The sequence below is a fragment of the Stenella coeruleoalba genome (assembly GCF_951394435.1).
Source record: "Stenella coeruleoalba genome assembly, chromosome: 1".
NCBI lineage: Eukaryota > Metazoa > Chordata > Mammalia > Artiodactyla > Delphinidae > Stenella > Stenella coeruleoalba.
This window is the reverse complement of record NC_137169.1, coordinates 116,423,495-116,443,952: the sequence shown is the minus strand read 5'-3', so window position 1 is coordinate 116,443,952 and position 20,458 is coordinate 116,423,495. Positions and strand designations below refer to the sequence as shown.

The following is a 20,458-nucleotide window of genomic DNA, read 5'->3' as shown; positions in this document are numbered from 1 at the left end:
ATAACACTGCTAGCCAACTCTAAGTGACTGTAGGCAGTCACTTCCAAGGAGGCCACTCAATGCCTCCCAACCTGCAGGTCTAATTTAAGCCAGCCTACTGCAGGTCCTGGATATAGGTCCCTGTCCCTGTACGTCTCCCAGGACAGGGCTACCTGAACCATGGTCCAGTTAATAAGTGCCCAGTGTTTGGCCCCCCAAGACAGTGGCTACCCACCACTACTCAGTACACCTCTGTAGTCACCCTTGTTTGTGGCCACTTGTGGGAACTGCAGCCTCCACGCAATCTTGGCGCCAAGAGAGTCAGGGAATAACAGAGAGAGCAGGCAGGCAGTAATAGGTCACAATGAAGGCATCAGCCAGGTGTTGTGGCCTCTGCTGGCACTCTGGCACTGGAGCATAAGAAAAATCGGGGGCTAAGGGATGACTGAGGTGCACTTGTTCTCTTTTTCCATCCATGTTTTATTTCACCTTCCTTTCCTGTGACGAGGTTTTGTTTTTGTTTTTGTTTTTTAATCCCAAACATCCTCCCACCATGGGCATTAAAATTTGTTTTAGTAATAAAATGAATAATTAATGCTTGTGCATTGCCAGGCACCATTCTAAACGTTTATTAACTCATTTGGGAATTGTAATTATCATCATTATCCCCTTTTACAGATGAGGAAACTGAGACAGAGAGCCAAGATTCAAACACAGGAAGTACCACAGAGCCCATGTGTTTAACCACCACATTATGTTGCCTCATCCAGCCTGAATGGCTGAGGTCAACCTAATTATACATGTCATTCCAATAAATGATTTTTGTATAATACAGATAACAGATATATAAAACCTTAGACAATATTTTAAAGGCTAGAAAAAAATGTTAATAAAATTGCTGTTAGTTCCACAGAAGATGACAAGGGATTCAGTATCAACACCCATCCTTTCCTAATTTTAGGAAAAAGTTTTCTGCTTATTGAGACAAGTTACCTAATGACTATCAATTTATTGGAAAGGGATTGGAGGAATTTGATGGATTTCTCCTATGTTAAACCAGGGCTCAGGTAGCGGCATCATTTATCTAGTGACAGCTGTATAAAACGAAACCAACAATTATTAAAATCAGCTAATTTGGAGATGAGTAAAAAGATTTAACATAGTGTTTGCCCTTACATTACCCGGAAATTAGTTTTATAAGATACACAAACACACTTATCTATATATATAATTAAAGAATAATAGAGAATATTTGAAACGTATATTCTTGTAACTGTTTTAAATCTTCAGAATACCATTCCTAGCTCGGTGTTTCAACATAAATGAATGCCATAAAAGTAATTGGAAAAAATGCTAGTTGCAAAAGAATACATACCACCTGCTACCAGTTGTATAAACTTTAAAAGTGTGAAAATACAAATAATATATTATTTGATAACACATACACATGTAGTGAAATTTATAAAAGCCAAAGGAATAATAAATATAAAATCCAAAATAAGACTCCTTATTGGGAAGGAGAGAAATGCATCAAAGAGAGAAACATAGAAGGCTTCTTCTGTTCTGTTTCTTTCTTGAGCAGGGTATTGAAATACAGAGATGCTCATTTTATTATTTTCTACATTTTATATTTATAATGTGCTGTTTTGTGTGAATTGTTTTGTTAAAATTTAATCTTTGTTAATACAAACTAGCCTTTCTGCTTAAGATCTGGGAGGAAGGCGCTTCCCTGGTGGCGCAGTGGTTGAGCGTCCGCCTGCTGATGCAGGGGACACGGGTTCGTGCCCCGGTCCGCGAAGATCCCACATGCCGTGGAGCGGCTGGGCCCGTGAGCTGCGTGTCCGGAGCCTGTGCTCCGCAACTGTGAGAGGCCCGCGTACCGCAAAAAAAAATGATCTGGAGGAAAATAATAGCATTTAAGTGGACAATGAGAGAGAAGCCAAAAGACTTTATCCCCATATTTATGGACAAACACCAGATCTAGATAGATTACTTAGATTACTCTCATTCAAAGATGAGCACATAGAGTTCTTAATTGCAAACAAGATAATCTACTCTAGCTTGTTTAAATACAAAGTATTTATTGAGGGGTACAGATAATTAATGAGGCATTGGGAAAACTGAAAAAACAGACTCCAGGCCGACTTCCAGGAATAACTCCCCCAAAACTACTCTGTATATTGGACTACCACACTATACAGTAAAAACTGCTGCAAAATAAATTTAAAAGCTTTCACAATCTCTAGTTCTATAACAAAGCAGTAGTAGCCACTATTTATATCAGCAAAATTATATTCCTGCCTCTCTCCCATGTAACTCCACTCCAAATCAAAATCTCACTAAAGTATACCTGTTTGGTGAAAGTAAATCATATCTGGAACCCCAGTTGCAGAGGAACCTAGAAAATATAGTTCGGCTTTCCAGCCACTACAGCACAGGCCACTACAACAATGCCAGAATGCCATTGGAATAGGTGTTGAACAAATCAATCCACATATCCACTGCAGTGAGTAAACTGAAAAAGCAAAAATAAAATAAGATCAACGCCAAATTAAAATAAAAGCAAACAGACTTCCCAGCTCCACCCTCAGTATGGGACTTTTAGGGTTTGAGGGGATCGAAAGCTCTAAAGAACTAGGTAGTAGTGGGCTACGGATGTGGTTATGGTGTGATAAGCTGTGGCAAGGGTCTGTGCATGTTTTTGTTCATAAATGACAACCTGTGGGGGGTGGGGAAAGGGCTCCAAGTCCTTGTGTTGGACTCCTCCTCCCAAATTCCTGTGGAAAAGATCCAATCAGTGTAACAGAGAAAAATTTTTGTGTCATCCCAATCATCCTCAATATCTAAGAGAAAGCTTGCAACCTCCTGGATTCGTGATTAACATCTCATGATCCAAGGTGGGTCTGCTGTCAAACTGTTTTGGAAATCAGAGCGGGACATCACTCACATAGCTGAATATCAAAAATCATGTGCAGGAAATGACACAAAGGACAGCAGAGTAAAAGAGTGTAAGCCTTTGACTCACAATCAGCTACAATATCCAAAAGGAAGCTCGATATCTTCTTGTTTCATGGATCCAAGCTGGGGCTGGAGTCAAGGATGTCCCAGAGTTTTTGTTTTGCTTTGTTTGAGGAGGATGGATGGGTTAGTACACATCAACGATGTCAAATCACTGATTTCAAATCAGTGATTGGGGGGTGGGCTATCGGATAAATTGAACAGAGAACCATCAGGTGGAGGGATGGGTAGAGGTATGGACTTACCTTATGTTATATCTCAAAATAATTTCAAAAAGTATTAAAGAGATAATGCCAAAAAGTAAAAACGAACAAAATTACTATGAGAGAATAAAGATTAAAAACTGATCTGATATCGGGGTGGGAAAGACTTTTCTATGTATATAAAAAGTTAAGAAAGACACTACTAGGAAAAATATTTGACTACATGAAATTAGAAACTTCTGAACTTCAAACATCATGAATAAAATTTAAAAGCAATTCCAGTTTCCATAATGGAAGAATAGTTTTCATAGGACTAACCATTCCACAGATAACAGTGATAAATTCTGGACAAAATATTTAAAAAACAATCTGTTTGAAGGCACTGAAGAGCAATTAAACTAGATAGAAAATAAAGAGGATTCAAGCCTTGGAAGAAGTAACCACAATGTGTAATATCTTCACTCTGAGGGCACTCACCAGTCAAACCCTCAGGCATATAAACTCATGCTGAAAACCAGTCTTATACCTCATGCATCAGGGTAGAGTTTAGAGCTGCCAAATTGGCTGGAAATTAAAGGAGTAAATTTCAGAAAGGAGGGAGCATCATTAGGGAAAAGCAAATCCACAAATGAATCACCTGTCAGATATTTGGCTCACCCTTGAACCTGATATGTACTGATTTGAGGGAGGCCAGGGTGAAAATAATAGCTGGAAGGCTAAAAGACTACTGAGCAGAGATTTCAAGAACTGCCCCACCAGAGGAGGACAAAACACTGGAAATGACATAAATGTTCAAAAATAGGAGATTAAAAAAATTACGGTGCAGCCATATGGTATAACACAATGAAGTCATTAAAGTAATGTTTCAGACTAATATTTAATAAATATAGAAATATTCACATGTTTAAGTAAACATTCAAGTAGCTTAAAAAAACAGTATGTACCGTATGATTCCAACCTTGCATTTTAAAAATGCCAGAGATAAACATACAGCAAAATATTAATAAGGATTTCCTGGATGATGAAAATATGGGTGCCTTTTATTTCTTCGTGATTTGCTTATTCTCCATATTTTCTATAAGGACTATATATTACCCTTATATTCAGGAAAAAATATTATCTTTTTTAAAAATTAGCATATACTATGTACCAGGTGCTAGTGCAAGGCACTACTTCGAAGGACTCTAGGGCTGCAAAGCGTCTCAAAAACTGTACTTTGGGGCTTCCCTGGTGGCGCAGTGGTTGAGAGTCCACCTGCCGATGCAGGAAACACGGGTTCGTGCCCCGGTCCAGGAAGATCCCACATGCCGCGGAGCGGCTGAGCCCGTGAGCCATGGTCTCTGAGCCTGCGCGTCCGGAGCCTGTGCTCCCCAACGGGAGAGGCCACAACAGTGAGAGGCCCGCGTACCGCAAAAAAAACAACAACTGTACTTTGGCTCCTCCATTTTACAGATGAAGAAACCGCAGCCCAGAGAAGTTAAATGACTTGCAAAAAAGCAAACCGTTCGTTAGTGATAAACAAACAAACAAGCAAACAAAAAAAAAACAGGTCTTCTGATTGTCAGACCAATGTCTCATTTCTCTGTATCTGGTTTAGACATAAAATCTTCGTTTATTCCTCATCACCCCTTGTAGGGGAGGTTGTTTCATAAAATTGCATACTTTCATGTGGTATGGCAGTAGAAAGAGTGTGGGCTTGAGAATTTAGGCTGTCCCCTACTGAATAGCAATATACACAGGAGGAAGAAAGAAGGAGCGCCTAGAGAATCGTCTATAACAAGGAGAAGGAGAAGATAAGGAAAGGTGGAATCTGGAATACAGGGCTTAAGGCAGAGCCTGAATCCTGGGTTGCTCTTCCAGAGGGCAGCAGGAAATAATGGGGATGGGAAAAGATACACTCAGTGGTAGGCCCATTCACCAGCAGATCAGGTGGAAACGTGATTGCAGGGTTAATGATCCAATGCAGTTAACGCAGAACCAGGGTCAAAACAACAATACCTACTAGTACTCTTGCCCACCATCCAGGAAATTCACATGCAAGAGACGTTCTCTTGGAGAGAACCCAAAGTTGTTTAAGATTAGTTTTTGTCTCGGCAGTGAGAGAGAACAAAGAAGTTCTTCTATCTCCCCATCTGGGAATCGAACGCCAATCTCCTACCTGAGAAGCCAGGCCAGGCCAGGCCACTCACTAGTATGCCGACGAGGAAAACAACAGTAGAGGGTTTAAAATCATTGCTTAGGAAGTTACTTCTAAACTGCCATAGCAATTTATTCCTTGAAAGACGGTTGGTTGCTGGTCAAGTTGTTATTTTACTGTATCTAGACTGTCACGTTGCAACTGAAGCATAATGGGAGCTCCACAGGTAGTTTAAAATTTCTAATAGCCACAGTAAAAAGTAAGAAGAAACAGGTGATAATTTTAAATATATATCTGACTTAACCCAATATTATGAAATATTATTTCAACATGTAACTAATACACAAATATTAATTAGATTTTGTTGTTGTTCTTAGTTTTCAAACCGGTAAGTATTTTACACTTACAGACAGCACATTTCTACATAGATGTTAAATTTTCATTGGAAAAACTTGATTAATATTTAGATTTCATGACACTTACAGTTGAAAAAGTGGATTTACATACGAAAGCTGTTCCTAAGGTACTTAAACGTTCTGCAATAGCTGGGTTGAGTATCTGTTTACATTTTTACGTCGATTTATTTCAATTAATTAATTAATTACAATTAATTAATTTCAATTAAATAGGCTTAAAAATGCAATTCCACAACAGCCAGCTCTACCCACCACCAGTCCCTCCCATCAGGAAACTTGCACAAGCCTCTTAGACAGCCTCATCCACCAGAGGGCAGACAGCAGAAGCAAGAAGAACTACAATCCTGCAGCCTGTGGAACGAAAACCACATTCACAGAAAGATAGACAAAATTAAAAAGCAGAAAGCTATGTACCACATGAAGGAACAAGATAAAACCCCAGAAAAAGAACTAAATGAAGAGGAGATAGGCAATCTTTCAGAAAAAGAATTCAGAATAATGATAGTGAAGATGATCCAGGACCTCGGAAAAAGAATGGAGGCAAAGATCAAGAAATGTTTAACAAAGGCCTAGAAATTAAAGAACAAGCAAACAGAGATGAACAATACAATAATTGAAATGAAAAATACATTGAAGGAATCAATAGCAGAATAACTGAGGCAGAAGAACGGATAAGTGACCTGGAAGACAGAATGGTGGAATTCACTGCCACGGTACAGAACAAAGACAAAAGAATGTAAAGAAATGAAGACAGCCTAAGAGACCTCTGGGACAACATAGACACACCAATGTTCACATTATAGGGGTCCCAGAAGGAGAAGAGAGAGAGAAAGGACCCGAGAAAATACTTGAAGAGATTATAGTCAAAAACTTCCTTAACATGGGAAAGGAAATAGCCACCCAAGTCCAGGAAGCACAGAGAGTCCCATACAGGATAAACCCAAGGAGAAACACACCAAGACACATCGTAATCAAACTGGCAACAATTAAAGACAAAGAAAAATTATTGAATGCAGCAAGGGAAAAATGACAAATGACATACAAGGGAACTCCCATAAGGTTAAGAGCTGATTTCTCAGCAGAAATTCTACAAGTCAGAAGGGAGTGGCATGATATACTTAAAGTGATGAAAGGGAAGAACATACACATTCAGATTCAATGGAGAAATCAGAAGCTTTACAGACAAGCAAAAGCTAAGAGAATTCAGCACCACCAAACCAGCTCTACAACAAATGTTAAAGGAACTTCTCTAAGTGGGAAACACAAGAGAAGAGAAGAACCTACAAAAGCAAACCCGAAATGATTAAGAAAATGGTCATAGGAACATACATATCGATAATTACCTTAAACGTGAATGAATTAAACGCTCCAGCCAAAAGACACAGGCTTGCTGAATGGATACAAAAACAAGATCCATATATATGCTGTCTACAAGACACTCAGTTCAGACCTAGGGACACATAAAGACTGAAAGTGAGGGGATGGAAAAAGATATTCCATGCAAATGGAAATCAGAAGAAAGCTGGAGTAGCAACACTCATATCAGATAAAATAGACTTTAAAATAAAGAATGTTACAAGAGACTAGGAAGGACACTACATAATGATCAAGGGATCAATCCAAGAAGAAGATATAACAATTATAAATATATATGCACCCAACATAGGAGCACCTCAATACATAAGGCAACTGCTAACAGCTATAAAAGAGGAAATCGACTGTGACACAATAATAGTGGGGGACTTTAACACCTCACTTACGCCAATGGACAGATCATCCAAACAGAAAATTAACAAGGAAACACAAGCTTTAAATGACACAATAGACCAGATAGATTTAGTTGATATTTATAGGACATTCCATCCAAAAACAGCAGATTACACTTTTTTCTCAAGTGTGTATGGGAACATTCTCCAGGATAGATCACATCTGGGGTCACAAATCAAGGCTCAGTAAATTTAAGAAAACTGAAATCATATCAAGCATCTTTTCTGACCACAATGCTATGAGATTAGAAATCAATTACAGGGAAAAAAAGGAAAAGACCCAAACACATGGAGTCTAAACAGTACATTACTAAATAACCAAGCAATCACTGAGGAAATCAAAACATACCTAGAGACAAATGACAATGAAAACATGACGATCCAAAACCTATGGGATGCAGCAAAAGCGGTTCTAAGAGGGAAGTTATAGCTATACAAGCCTACCGCAAGAAACAAGAAAACTCTCAAATAAACAATCTAACGTTACACCTAAAGGAACTAGGGAAAGAAGAACAAGCAAAACCCAAAGTTAGCAGAAGGAAAGAAATCATAAAGATCAGAGCAAAAATAAATGGAATAGAATCAAAGAAAACAATAGCAAAGATCAATAAAACTAAAAGCTGGTTCTTTGAGAAGATAAACAAAATTGATAAACCATTAGCCAGACTCATCAAGAAAAAGAGGGAGAGGACTCAAATCAATAAAATTAGAAGTGAAAAAGCAGAAGTTACAATAGACACTGCAGAAATACAAAGCATCCTAAGAGACTACTACACGCAGCTCTATGCCAATAAAATGGACAACCTAGAAGAAATGGAAAAATTCATAGAAAGGTATAACCTCCCAAGACTGAACCAGGAAGAAATAGAAAATATGAACAGACAAATCACAAGTAATGAAATTGAAACTGTGATTTAAAATCTTCCAACAAACAAAAGTGCAGGCTCAGATGGCTTCACAGATGAATTCTATCAAACATTTAGAGAAGAGCTAACACCCATCCTTCTCAAACTCTTCCAAAAAATTGCAGAGGAAGGAACACTCCCAAACTCATTCTATGAGGCCACCATCACCCTGATACCAAAACCAGACAAAGATACTACAAAAAAAGAAAATTACAGACCAATATCACTGATGAATATAGATGAAAAATCCTCAACAAAATACTAGCAAACAGAATCCAACAACACATTAAAAGGATCATACACCATGATCAAGTGTGATTTATCCCAGGGATTCAAGCATTCTTCAATATACGCAAATCAATCAATGTGATACACCATATTAACAAACTGAAGGAGAAAACCATATGATCATCTCAATTGATGCAGAGAAAGCTTTCGACAAAATTCAACACCCATTTATAAAAACCCTGCAGAAAGTAGGCATAGGGGGAACTCTCTTCAACAAAATAAAGGCCATATATGACAAACCCACAGCAAACATCATTCTCAATGGTGAAAAACTGAAATCATTTCCTCTAAGACCAGGAATAAGACAAGGATGTCCACTCTCACCACTATTATTCAACATAGTTTTGAAAGTCCTAGCCATGGCAATCAGAGAAGAAAAAGAAATAAAAGGAATACAAATTGGAAAAGAAGAAGCAAAACTGTCACTGTTTGCAGATGACATGATACTATACATAGAGAATCCGAAAGATGCCACCAGAAAACTACCAGAGCTAGTCAATGAATTTGGTAAAGCTGCAGGATACAAAATTAATGCACAGAAATCTCTGGCATTCCTATACACTAATGATGAAAAATCTGAAAGTGAAATTAAGAAAATACTCCCATTTACCATTGCAACAAAAAGAATAAAATACCTGGGAATAAACCTACCTAGACAAAAGATCTGTATGCAGAAAACTATAAGACACTGATGAAAGAAATTAAAGATGATACCAACAGATGAAGAGATATACCACATTCTTGGATTAGAAGAATCAATATTGTGAAAATGGCTATACTACCCAAAGCAATCTACAGAGTCAATGCAATCCCTATCAAATTACCAATGGCATTTTTTACAGAACTAGAACAAAAAATCTTAAAATTTGTATGGAGACACAGAAGACCCCGAATAGCAAAAGCATCTTGAGGGAAAAAAACGGAGCTGGAGGAATCAGACTCCCTGACTTCAGACTATACTACAAAGCTACAGTAATCAAGACAATATGGTACTGTCACAAAAAAAGAAACATAGATCAATGGAACAAGATAGAAAGCCCAGAGATAAACCCACGCACCTGTGGTCAACTAATATATGACAAAGGAGGCAAGGATATGCAATGGAGAAAAGACAGTCTCTTCAATAAGTGATGCTGGGAAAACTGGACAGCTACATGTAAAAGAATGAAATTAGAGCACTCCCTAACACCATACAAAAACATAAACTCAAAATGGATTAGAGACCGAAATATAAGACTGGACACTATAAAACTCTTAGAGGAAGACATAGGAAGAACACTCTTTGACATAAATCACAGCAAGATCTTTTTTGATTCACCTCCTAGAGTAATGGAAATAAAAATAAACAAATGGAGCCTAATGAAACTTAAAATCTTTTGCACAGCAAAGGAAACCATAAACAATATGAAAAGACAACCCTCAAAATGGGAGAAAATATTTGCAAACGAATCAATGGACAAAGGACTAATCTCCAAAATATATAAACAGCTCATGCAGCTCAATATTAAAGAAACAAACAACCCAATCCAAAAATGAGCAGAAGACCTAAATAGACATTTCTCCAAAGAAGACATACAGATGGCCAAGAAGCACATGAAAAGCTGCTCAACATCTTTAGAGAAATGCAAATCAAAGCTACAATGAGGTATCACCTCACACCAGTTAGAATGGGCATCATCAGAAAATCTACAAGCAACAAATGCTGGAGAGGGTGTGGAGAAAAGGGAACCCTCCTGCACTGTTGGTGGGAATGTAAATTGATACAGCCACTATGGAGAACAGTATGGAGGTTCCTTAAAAAACTAAAACTAGAATTACCATATGATCCAGCAATCCCACTACTGGGCATATACCCAGAGAAAACCATAATTCAAAAAGACACATGCACCCCAATGTTCATTGCAGCACTATTTACAATAGCCAGGTCATGGAAGCAACCTAAATGCCCATCAACAGACGAGTGGATAAAGGAGATGTGGTACATATATAGAATGGAATATTACTCAGCCATAAAGTGAACGAAATTGGGTCATTTGTAGAGACGTGGATGGATCTAGAGATTGTCATACAGAGTGAAGTAAGTCAGAAAGAGAAAAACAAATATCGTATATTAACGCATATATGTGGAACCTAGAAAAATGGTACAGATGAACCGGTTTGCAGGACAGAAATTGAGACACAGATGTAGAGCACAAACGTATGGACACCAAGGGGGGAAAGCGGCGGGGGGTGGGGGTGGGGGTGTGATGAATTGGGAGATTTGGGGGGAAAAGATGCAGTTCCTCAGACGCACCCGCCAGTTTCAAGTGCCCATGAGCTTGTAGCTACTGTATGAGTCTCGCAGATATAAATCCATGGCCCCCTTCCGAGGCTGAGTTTCAGACAAGACATCGCAGAATCCAGAAGATACCAAAGATTTCTCACAAGTTGGCAGTTTAAAAAGGATGGCAGTCCCCAACAAACACATGAAAGAATGCTCAACATCATTAATCATTAGAGAAATGCAAATCAAAACTACAATGAGGTATCATCTCACACCGGTCAGAATGGCCATTATCAAAAAGGCTAGAAACAATAAATGCTGGAGAGGGTGTGGAGAAAAGGGAACACTCTTGCACTGCTGGTGGGAATGTGAATTGGTACAGCCACTATGGAGAACAGTATGGAGGTTCCTTAAAAAACTACAAATAGAACTACCGTATGACCCAGCAATCCCACTACTGGGCATATACCCTGAGAAAACCATAATTCAAAAAGAATCATGTACCAAAATGTTCATTGCAGCTCTATTTACAATAGCCCGGAGATGGAAACAACCTAAGTGTCCATCATCGGATGAATGGATAAAGAAGATGTGGCACATATATACAATGGAATATTACTCAGCCATAAAAGGAAACGAAATTGAGCTATTTGTAATGAGGTGGATAGACCTAGAGTCTGTCATACAGAGTGAAGTAAATCAGAAAAAGACAAATACCGTATGCTAACACATATATATGGAATTTAAGAAAAAAAAATGTCATGAAGAACCTAGGGGAAAGACAGGAATAAAGACACAGACCTACTAGAGAATGGACTTGAGGATATGGGGAGCGGGAAGGGTAAAGCTGTGACAAAGCGAGAGAGAGGCATGGACATATATACACTACCAAACGTAAAATAGATAGCTAGTGGGAAGCAGCCGCATAGCACAGGGAGATCAGCTCGGTGCTTTGTGACCGCCTGGAGGGGTGGGATAGGGAGGGTGGGAGGGAGGGAGACTCAAGAGGCAAGAGATATGGGAACATATGTATATGTATAACTGACTCACTTTGATATAAAGCAGAAACTAACACACCATTGTGAAGCAATTATACTCCAATAAAGATGTAAAAAAAAAAAAAAAAGGAAGTTAGGAGGGAAGGTAAGAGAGGAAAGAATGCCTTTAGAATCTAATCCCTCCAAAATGTTGCTGGGCAGAGAATGAGGCCCCCAGGGTATATAACGAGGTCAGGGGAGAAAGGGAGGTTTCGCTGCAGTTCTTAGTTTCAGTTCCCAGTTTCTCTCAAGCTTTAAAAATGTATTGCACGCCCTATTTCTCGCTCTTTTCAGGAACTTGCTGAGGGTGAGAAAACGTAAGTTGCGTTGGCCGGGAATCGAACCCGGGTCAACTGCTTGGAAGGCAGCTATGCTCACCACTATACCACCAACGCCGTCGCGTTTAATCCTCTGAATTATATATATAAGTATACTACTGGCCATGATGTCACGGCTTTTGGTATTGCTTTATATCCGAGATCCCAAGGCACACAAAACCTTTTCTCAGTGAGGATAGACCCGTCCTTACTCCTCTTAGTCGGCCCCGCCACGACGCGGGGCCGGGAACGCAGAGACCACCCGGCGCCCGGAGCCGGAGGGCTGGAGACGCGGAGCCCGGAGGGAAAGCCAATGCCTCGCTCGGCCCGGGGAATTTTCTCCCCCGTCGCCTTCTGTCTTCCGCGCTCCCAGCTCCGCCGCTTGGCGCGCCCCAGCACTGGATCTACCGGGTGTTGGGTTCGGTAACGGCGATTTGGGGCGGAGGGTTCGAGGGAGACCGGCCAGCAAGCGGGTCCACCCTGGTGTGGCTCGGTCCCCCGAGAGAAGGAGCGAGAGGAGCGCTCGAAGGGACACTGGGGAAATGGATCTTTACAGTTTAGGATTATGAAGAAGTAAGAGATAGGAGTCGGAGGCAGTTTTATTTTTCCTGTTTTGCGAAGAAGTCCAGGGAGAATTCTAAGTTTATTTAAATAAACAGCAAACAGCATTGATATAGTTCAACATCATGCTACCGCGGTGTTTGACAATCTTAGACGGGAATAGAAACGTTTCTTTTCACGTGTCAGGATGGCCGAGCGGTCTAAGGCGCTGCGTTCAGGTCGCAGTCTCCCCTGGAGGCGTGGGTTCGAATCCCACTTCTGACAGAACATATGTTTTATTCACTTTTTTCCAACATAGAAGTAGGATTGAATTCGTGGAGAAAGGAGTATTGATTAATAAACACCTTTCTATGCTGCCTATCTACACAGGAAGGTTGTGCTTCGCTTTGACTATGAAACTGAATCTATTTAGATCTATCCCTAATTACAAAAAATTTTTTTCTTTCCTTTAGACTCCGGTTTCTCAGTGCCTATTTACTGCATGTAGATACAAGACTTCCCTGAACAAGGAAAAGCCCTCAACCCAGATCCCTAAACTTGCTGTAACTGACCTGAGTCTTTTCATGCTCAGACTGCAGTGTCAAACTTTGATGAGACTCGGATTCCCCAGCATCTTGCCGGGCCAGCTCCCACCACCAATTCTAATTCAGCACGTTTGCTGGGTCCTCAAAGACCCGGAAAGGAAATCAACACACCAAACGGGGGAAAGTATTAGAGAGCAAAGGTAAACTCATGGGGTTGTTTCAAGAACTTTTTCTTGAAGACCGCAAACAAGCTACTCTCTAATTTGGGAGACGCTGATTTATAGAAAAATCTTGTGCTTTCCGGAAGAGGGAAGAACTGTCAGTCCGAAGAGGCTGAATGTGTGAGGTCCATAAGCATGAGGATGGAAGGATCCTTAGGTTGGTTAATGAAAGCTCGCCAGACAAACTACATTCTTTGTTATTTACTGGGCTGCGACCTTGGGAAATGTATTTGACTTTTCTGAGCCTTAGTTTGCTTGTAGTAGAGATAGAATTGTTGTGAGGATTGAGATGACCTAGCAGCTTATTAGAAATACAGATCTCAGGCTGTACCTCAGACCTACTGAATCTACATTTTATAAGATCCCCACATTTATAAGTCACATTGATATCACATACCTCCTGATATAATACAATAAGATGGGCACTTCTCCCTGTGGTATACTTCCCCAAAAGCCCACTGTAATCATGAGAAAACTGACAAACCCAAATTGAGGGACAATCTACCAAATATACCCAACCAGTACTCTTCAAAATGTGAAGGTCTTGAAAAACATCAGAAGATTAAGAAACTGTTGCAGATTGTAGGGTAGACATGATGACAAAATGCAACGAGTTAACCTGGATTGGCTTCTGAAACAGTAAAAGAACATTAGTGGAAAAAATATGAAATCCCCTTAACATTAGGGGAAGCTGGATGAAGTATATACAGTGACTTTCTGTAGTATCTTTACAACTCTCAGTCTAAAATTATTGCAAAATAAAAAGGCCTTAAAAAAAAAAAACTTGAAAGTGGTTGCCTGTTAGGAGTAGCACTTGGGTGTGGGGCAAGAAACTGCTGGGGTTTTTTTGTTCTTGTTGTTGTTTGGCCACCCCATGAGGCTTGTGGGATCTTGGTTCCCGTACCAAGGATTGAACCCCTGCCATGGCAGTGAAAGCACAGAATCCTAACAACTGGACTACCAGGGAATTCCCAAGACTGCTTGTTTTTCATTAGAAGGATTGTAGCAAGGTATGATTTTTTAATAATGGGCATATATTTTGATTTAATTTGTTCTGATATTTTGGGGAACAAATATTTAATTTGTTCTAATATTTTTATTGTAATCACGCATAGCTGTGATTACAGTAATCGAACTAAGACTATATATATATATATATATATATATATATATATATATATATATATATATACACACACACAGTACAATGACATTTAGATGCCTATTAACAGGAAACAATCCCCAAACAATCTAAAGCATCAACAATCACTTAAAAGTAGATGAAGTGGTTAGTTTGTTTAAATCCCTCTGTAGAAAAATAGATACCATCCAAATGAGAAGATCTGAAGTGTTTTGACAACTAAGCACAATGAAATTCTCCTTCTTATATACTGTGTGTGTTTTTAACGAGAGAGAGAGAGAGAGAGAGAGAGAGATTGTTGAAATGCCAGGAAACAGTCTAAACCCTGTAGGTGCCATCATTCTGCTTGAGAAGTTACAAACAGTTTGGGTTGGTCAATGTTGGAAGCTGGAAGGAAATTCAGGAAAGGGAAAGTATAATACAGAATGTGTATGTGACATCATCTCTTTTTTGCAGGGTCCTTCAACGGGAAGCCAGCTGGCATAGGACTTAGGCCAGGCGCAGGAAAAAGCGCTTAAAAATGTGAAATGACAACCAGGGGACAAATGGGTTGTTACTGCAACCTCTCCACCTGCAAGAAATCACCCTTAGCTAAATATAACGTACCATTGCTCTAACCAAGGCTGCCTTCTTTTCTGAGATAAAAATAAATCTCTCTTTGCACGTGGGAGAGGTACAGTGTGGATTGGGCTGATTGGGAAGTAACTTACACAAATTTATCCTTCTCTTATATGTAATTTAACTGGCAATAGAGTTGAGCCTTAGGATATTTCCCAGGTTTAGTCACTTGCTATAAAAAACACATATTCACTTAATGGATAATGTAAGTATACAATAAAGTATACTTTTTCTCTCAGGGCTCAGCATCCAACTGTGTTCTAAAGGAATAATATGTACAATTTCACAACATCTGGGTGAAGATCTGGTAATAAGTGGAGTTACGGCCTGTTTGTGAGGTGACAATGTATGGGCTCTAGAATCAGGTAGGACAGGGCTCTTAATTCCAACTCTCCCCACCACCCCCCTTCCCCGACTTAATAGCTATGGCCCTTGAGTAATCGTTTAATGTCTTTTAACCTCCAGATCCTCACTTTCAAAAGGTGATGTTGCTGTGATGATTACATTGTATAATCAAGTACCTGGTACATAGGTGACAATCAATTAATAATAAGTAGTGATAGCTAATATTTGTTGCTCATATACTATACGCCTAACATTCTTCTTCACTCCTCACCTATTTAGTTAATTGTACCTTTATAACAATTCTGAGGTACTATTTCATCATCATCCCCATTATATAGAAGGGAAAACTGAAGCTCAGAGAGTTTAACTTGCGGAGTAGATAAAGTAACAGCACTGAAAACCTAAGCCTTCTGGTTCCAGTATAGCCATTTGGCTACACAATTGCCGTTGTCATCATCATCATCATCCCAGGGCTCATCAGGAGAAAGCAGATGGGGCCATGCTACTTCTCTCACGTAGATAAGATAATAATAACTTTAATTACACCACTAGACTTACCCTCTCAGTCTAACATATTCCCCAGAGTCCAAGACTTGGGGTCTGCCCTCTAATGAACAATGAATAAGGTCACATTATTAGAGGCAGATAATTAGCATATAAACTCTTTGGCAGTGTGTTAGGACACACAGACTGACAAACTAAACTGGGCTCCTAATACAGAATTTTTATTTTAGGGTCTTGCTAGGGCTTACGTTTCTCTTCATTCTCTGCTTTTCCAGCTCCACCTCCCTCCCTCTTTTAACACAGTGTCACAATTCTCTCCTGTCTGACCTCATTTCAATACTATCTCAATGTGCCTTCCTCAGACTCTTCCTCTTATCTTGTTTTCTCTTATAGAAAGCATGCACACAGCCTCATGAATTTTCTTCCCATCCCTCCTTCAGCACCCACCCCAACATTTTCTGCTTCTGATAGCCCTGCCCCTTCATCTACTTAATTGGATAGAATGAAAACTAAGAAGAAACTTTAAAAGTTTATTTAGCTCTTTTATTTCACATAACAAAATCCATACATGCAAGTAACAAAATACATTAAATGTAGATAAAAGCAGTGATAAAGTGCCACACAAATGTTCATAATGATTACTTCTGCTTGTCTGAAGTAGGAGAAGAAGATTTTTTAAAAGTCAACTGGCAAATACCTCAGTTATAAAGCATACTGACCAATAAAACTCCCTGTTTGGGGGCAAGGTCCTCCTCCACTCCCACCCCTCAAGATAGGCAGGATCATAGTAGACAGTCTAGGAAGTCCACAAGCCCAGCCCTTACAGTCACAGCTGCCTTGCCAGGAGGGGCCATTTAATCGACTTCCTCAATGACAGGGCCAGTACTGGGGGTTCCCTGTCGGGCTTGAGATCCACAACTGCTACCGCCAGGGACACCAGGCCCCCTGTAGAGCCTGGAGAAGACGGGGTGACAGATATGCTCCAGCTCCCCCTTCTGATGCACATATTCCTCTTTCTCTGCCAACCGGTTGTGCTCCAGCCAAGCAAGGACTTCCTGACACTTGTCTTGTACTTCGCACCTGTCCTCTTCAGGAATCTTGTCTCTAAGTCTCTCCTCTTGCAAAGAGCTCTTCACATGGAAGACATAGGCCTCCAGAGAGTTTTTGGCAGCCACCCTGTCCCTCTGGGCCTCATCCTCATCCTGAACATCCTTGTACTGTTCAGCCTCACAAGCCATCTTCCCCACTTCCTCCTTGCTCAGCCGGCCCTTGTCATTGGTGATGGTGATCTTGTTAGCTTTGCCTGTGCTCCTGTCAGTGGCTGTCACACTCAGGATGCCACCGGCATCAATGTCAGAAGTCACCTCGATCTGGGGGACTCCACGTGGGGCAGGAGGGATGCCCCTGAGCTCAAAGCATCCCAGCCGGTTGTTGTCCCTAGTCATGGCCCTCTCACCCTCATACACCTGGATCAGGACCCCAGGCTGGTTGTCTGAATAGGTAGTGAAAAGTCTGGGTCTGCTTGGTCGGGATCGTGGCATTCCTCTGGATCAGCGTAGTCGTCACCCCACCAGCTGTCTCCAGCCCCAGGGACAGGGCAACCACATCCAGCAGCAGGAGATCCTGCACCTTCTCACACTTGTCCCCCATCAACACTGCTGCCTGCACAGCAGCCCCATAAGCCACAGCCTCATACGGGTCGAGGCTCTTGTTCAGCTCCCTGCCATTGAAGAAGTCCTGCAGGAATTTTTGTACCTTGGGGATGCGGGTAGAGCCACCCACTAGGACAGTGTCAGGGATCTGGGCCTTGTGCAGTTTGGCACCCCTTAGGGCCTTCTCCAGCGGCTCCAGGGTGCTGCAGAAGAGGTCCGAGCACAGTTCTTCAAAGCAGGCTCGAGTGATGGAAGTGTAGAAGTCTACGCCCTCAAACAGGGAATCGATCTCCAGAGTGGCCTGGGTGCTGGAGGGCAGGGTGCGCTTGGCGCGCTCAGAGGCTGTGCAGAGCCTGCGCAGGGCCCGCTTGTTCCTGCTCAAGTCCTTCCCGTGCTTCCGCCGGAACTCCTCCACGAAGTGGTTCACCAGCCGGTTGTCGAAGTCCTCTCCACCCAGATGAGTGTCTCCAGCCGTGGCCTTCACCTCAAAGACACCGGCCTCGATAGTGAGGACCGACGTGGAAGGTGCCCCCACCCAAGTCGAAAATGAGCACGTTGCGCTGTCCGGCGGCCTGCCGGTCCAGGCCATAGGCCGTGACAGCCGCCGTGGGCTGGTTGATGATCCTCAGCGTGTTGAGCCCCGCGATGGCACCCGCGTCCTTGGTGGCCTGACGCTGGGAGTCGCTGAAGTAGGAGGGCACCGTGATTACAGCGTGCCTCAGGGGCTGGCCCAGGTACGCCTCCGCTGTCTCCATCTTGCTCCGCACCATGGACGAGATCTCCTCGGGGTGTAGAACGCCTTGTCCTCCCCGCGGTAGGACACGCGCACCTTGGGCTTGCTGCCCTCGCTCACCACCTGGAAGGGCCAGTGCTTCATGTCCGACTGCACAGTGGGGTCTGCGAACTTGCGCCCGATCAGTCACTTAACACTGTGTTGTGTGGGTTCAGATCCGCCTGGGTCTTGGCCACCCGACGCTCGGTGTCGGTGAAAGTCAAGTAGCTGGGGGTGGTGCGGTTGCCCTGGTCGTCGGCGAGGATCTCCACCCGGCCTTGCTGTAACATGCCCACGCATGAGTATGTGGTGCCCAGGTCGATGCCTATGGCCACTTCCCTTGCAGCGGACATGGCTGTGGCTTCTCGCGCTTCTGGGACGAGTGTGATACCGATTCAAATGCAGGAGTCTGCGGAACTTCGAGCGGCTCAGCCGTGGAGGTGCGCTCAGCGGTGCGACTCTCCTGCCTGCCCAGCTCGGATCTGCTCGGCTCCGCTTCCACGAGCTTTTTATCCGGTTGCCGGAGGCCCGCCATACCCACGCCCACGCCGACGCGAACCTTCCAGCGCCTTCGCGGCGAGCCCAGAGACGCCCGGCCCCCCGCTCCGGCTGACAGCCCAGGAGGCGCCGGGCTGACTCCGGAGAAGGTTCGGGCGGATGGTGCCGTGCAAGGAGGGGCGGCCCCAGCTGCGTCAGACTCAGAGCTGCAGAGAAAGTTCCAGCTTCTCCCGGCTTGTTCTAAGGGCGAGCGGTTGGGGCAGAATTCAGGTAAAGCAAAAACTTCTCAAGAAAACAGTTCTTCCTCTGGGTGGTTCAAGAGGGCTGATCAGAGTCCAGCGGCTCGAGAAGAGCCGGAAAGCATGTCACCATGCGAATAGAGCCATGGCCTCGAGGCAGGGGGTTAAATAGTAGTTTTTTTTCTTAAGTCTTAATTATTATGTTGTTGTTGTTTTGAAATCTAAAGGCAGTGTTTTCGAAATTGTGGCTAAGAGGCGTGGCCCGATTTCTGTTCTGGAAAGAAACTAGGGCCAGAGACGACTTTAAGAGATGGCGCTCTCAACTATGTTACCGCTAGGGGCATTGGTGGTTCAGTGGTAGAATTCTCGCCTGCCACGCGGGAGGCCCGGGTTCGATTCCCGGCCAATGCACTGTGTTTCTTTCTTCCAGGCTATTCTAATTTTAAAAAATTTTTATTGGAGTACAGTTGATTTAAAATGTTGTATTAGTTTCCGCTGTACAGCAAAGTGAATCACTTATACATATATCCAATCTTTTTTTAGATTCTTTTCCCATATAGGTCATTTACAGAGTACTGAGAAGAGTTACCTAGGTCCTTATTAGTTATCTATTTTACATATAGTAGTGTGTATATGTTAAGACTTTTTCTATTCTAGGATTTGTGACACTGAAATAAACAAAACCAGTTAGTTGAAGGCTGGGTTCGTTTGGTTTTTACTCCTTTACCAAGTCGCATTCCTGAGAGGAGCCGGAACCTGGTGTTGTGGCTTGGGGACCCAGGCGTGACCTCTCCACCCAGCCCTGGAAAGAACACAGCACAGGAGGAAGGAGCATGTGGATGGATGAACTGTGGTGAAAATGTCCCTCCTGTGGTTAAGCCTCCTCCCTGGGCCAGTGTCTCCAAGGAGCATCGTCCCAAGGGGCCGGTTGGAAAGGCACAGTGTGCGTTTTTCTCTGAGGCCTGGACGGGTTCCCAGCCAGAGCCCAGGACGGACGTGGGGAGTAAATTCTTGGAGGCTGCAGTCCATCCTATGCCCTGAAGGCCAGGGGAGG

At 42.3% G+C, this 20,458-nt stretch overlaps 1 protein-coding gene across 1 annotated transcript; it reads right to left on the bottom strand.

Moving 5' to 3' along the window:
- Positions 1–16,865: 16,865 nt before the first annotated feature.
- Positions 16,866–19,953, bottom strand: HSPA6 (heat shock protein family A (Hsp70) member 6). Its single transcript, XM_079935278.1, is given in 5 exon segments — positions 16,866–17,754; positions 17,756–18,416; positions 18,418–18,683; positions 18,686–18,816; positions 18,819–19,953. Coding segments are annotated over 5 exon segments (1,917 nt in total). The 5' UTR covers positions 19,021–19,953; the 3' UTR covers positions 16,866–17,097.
- Positions 19,954–20,458: the final 505 nt, after the last annotated feature.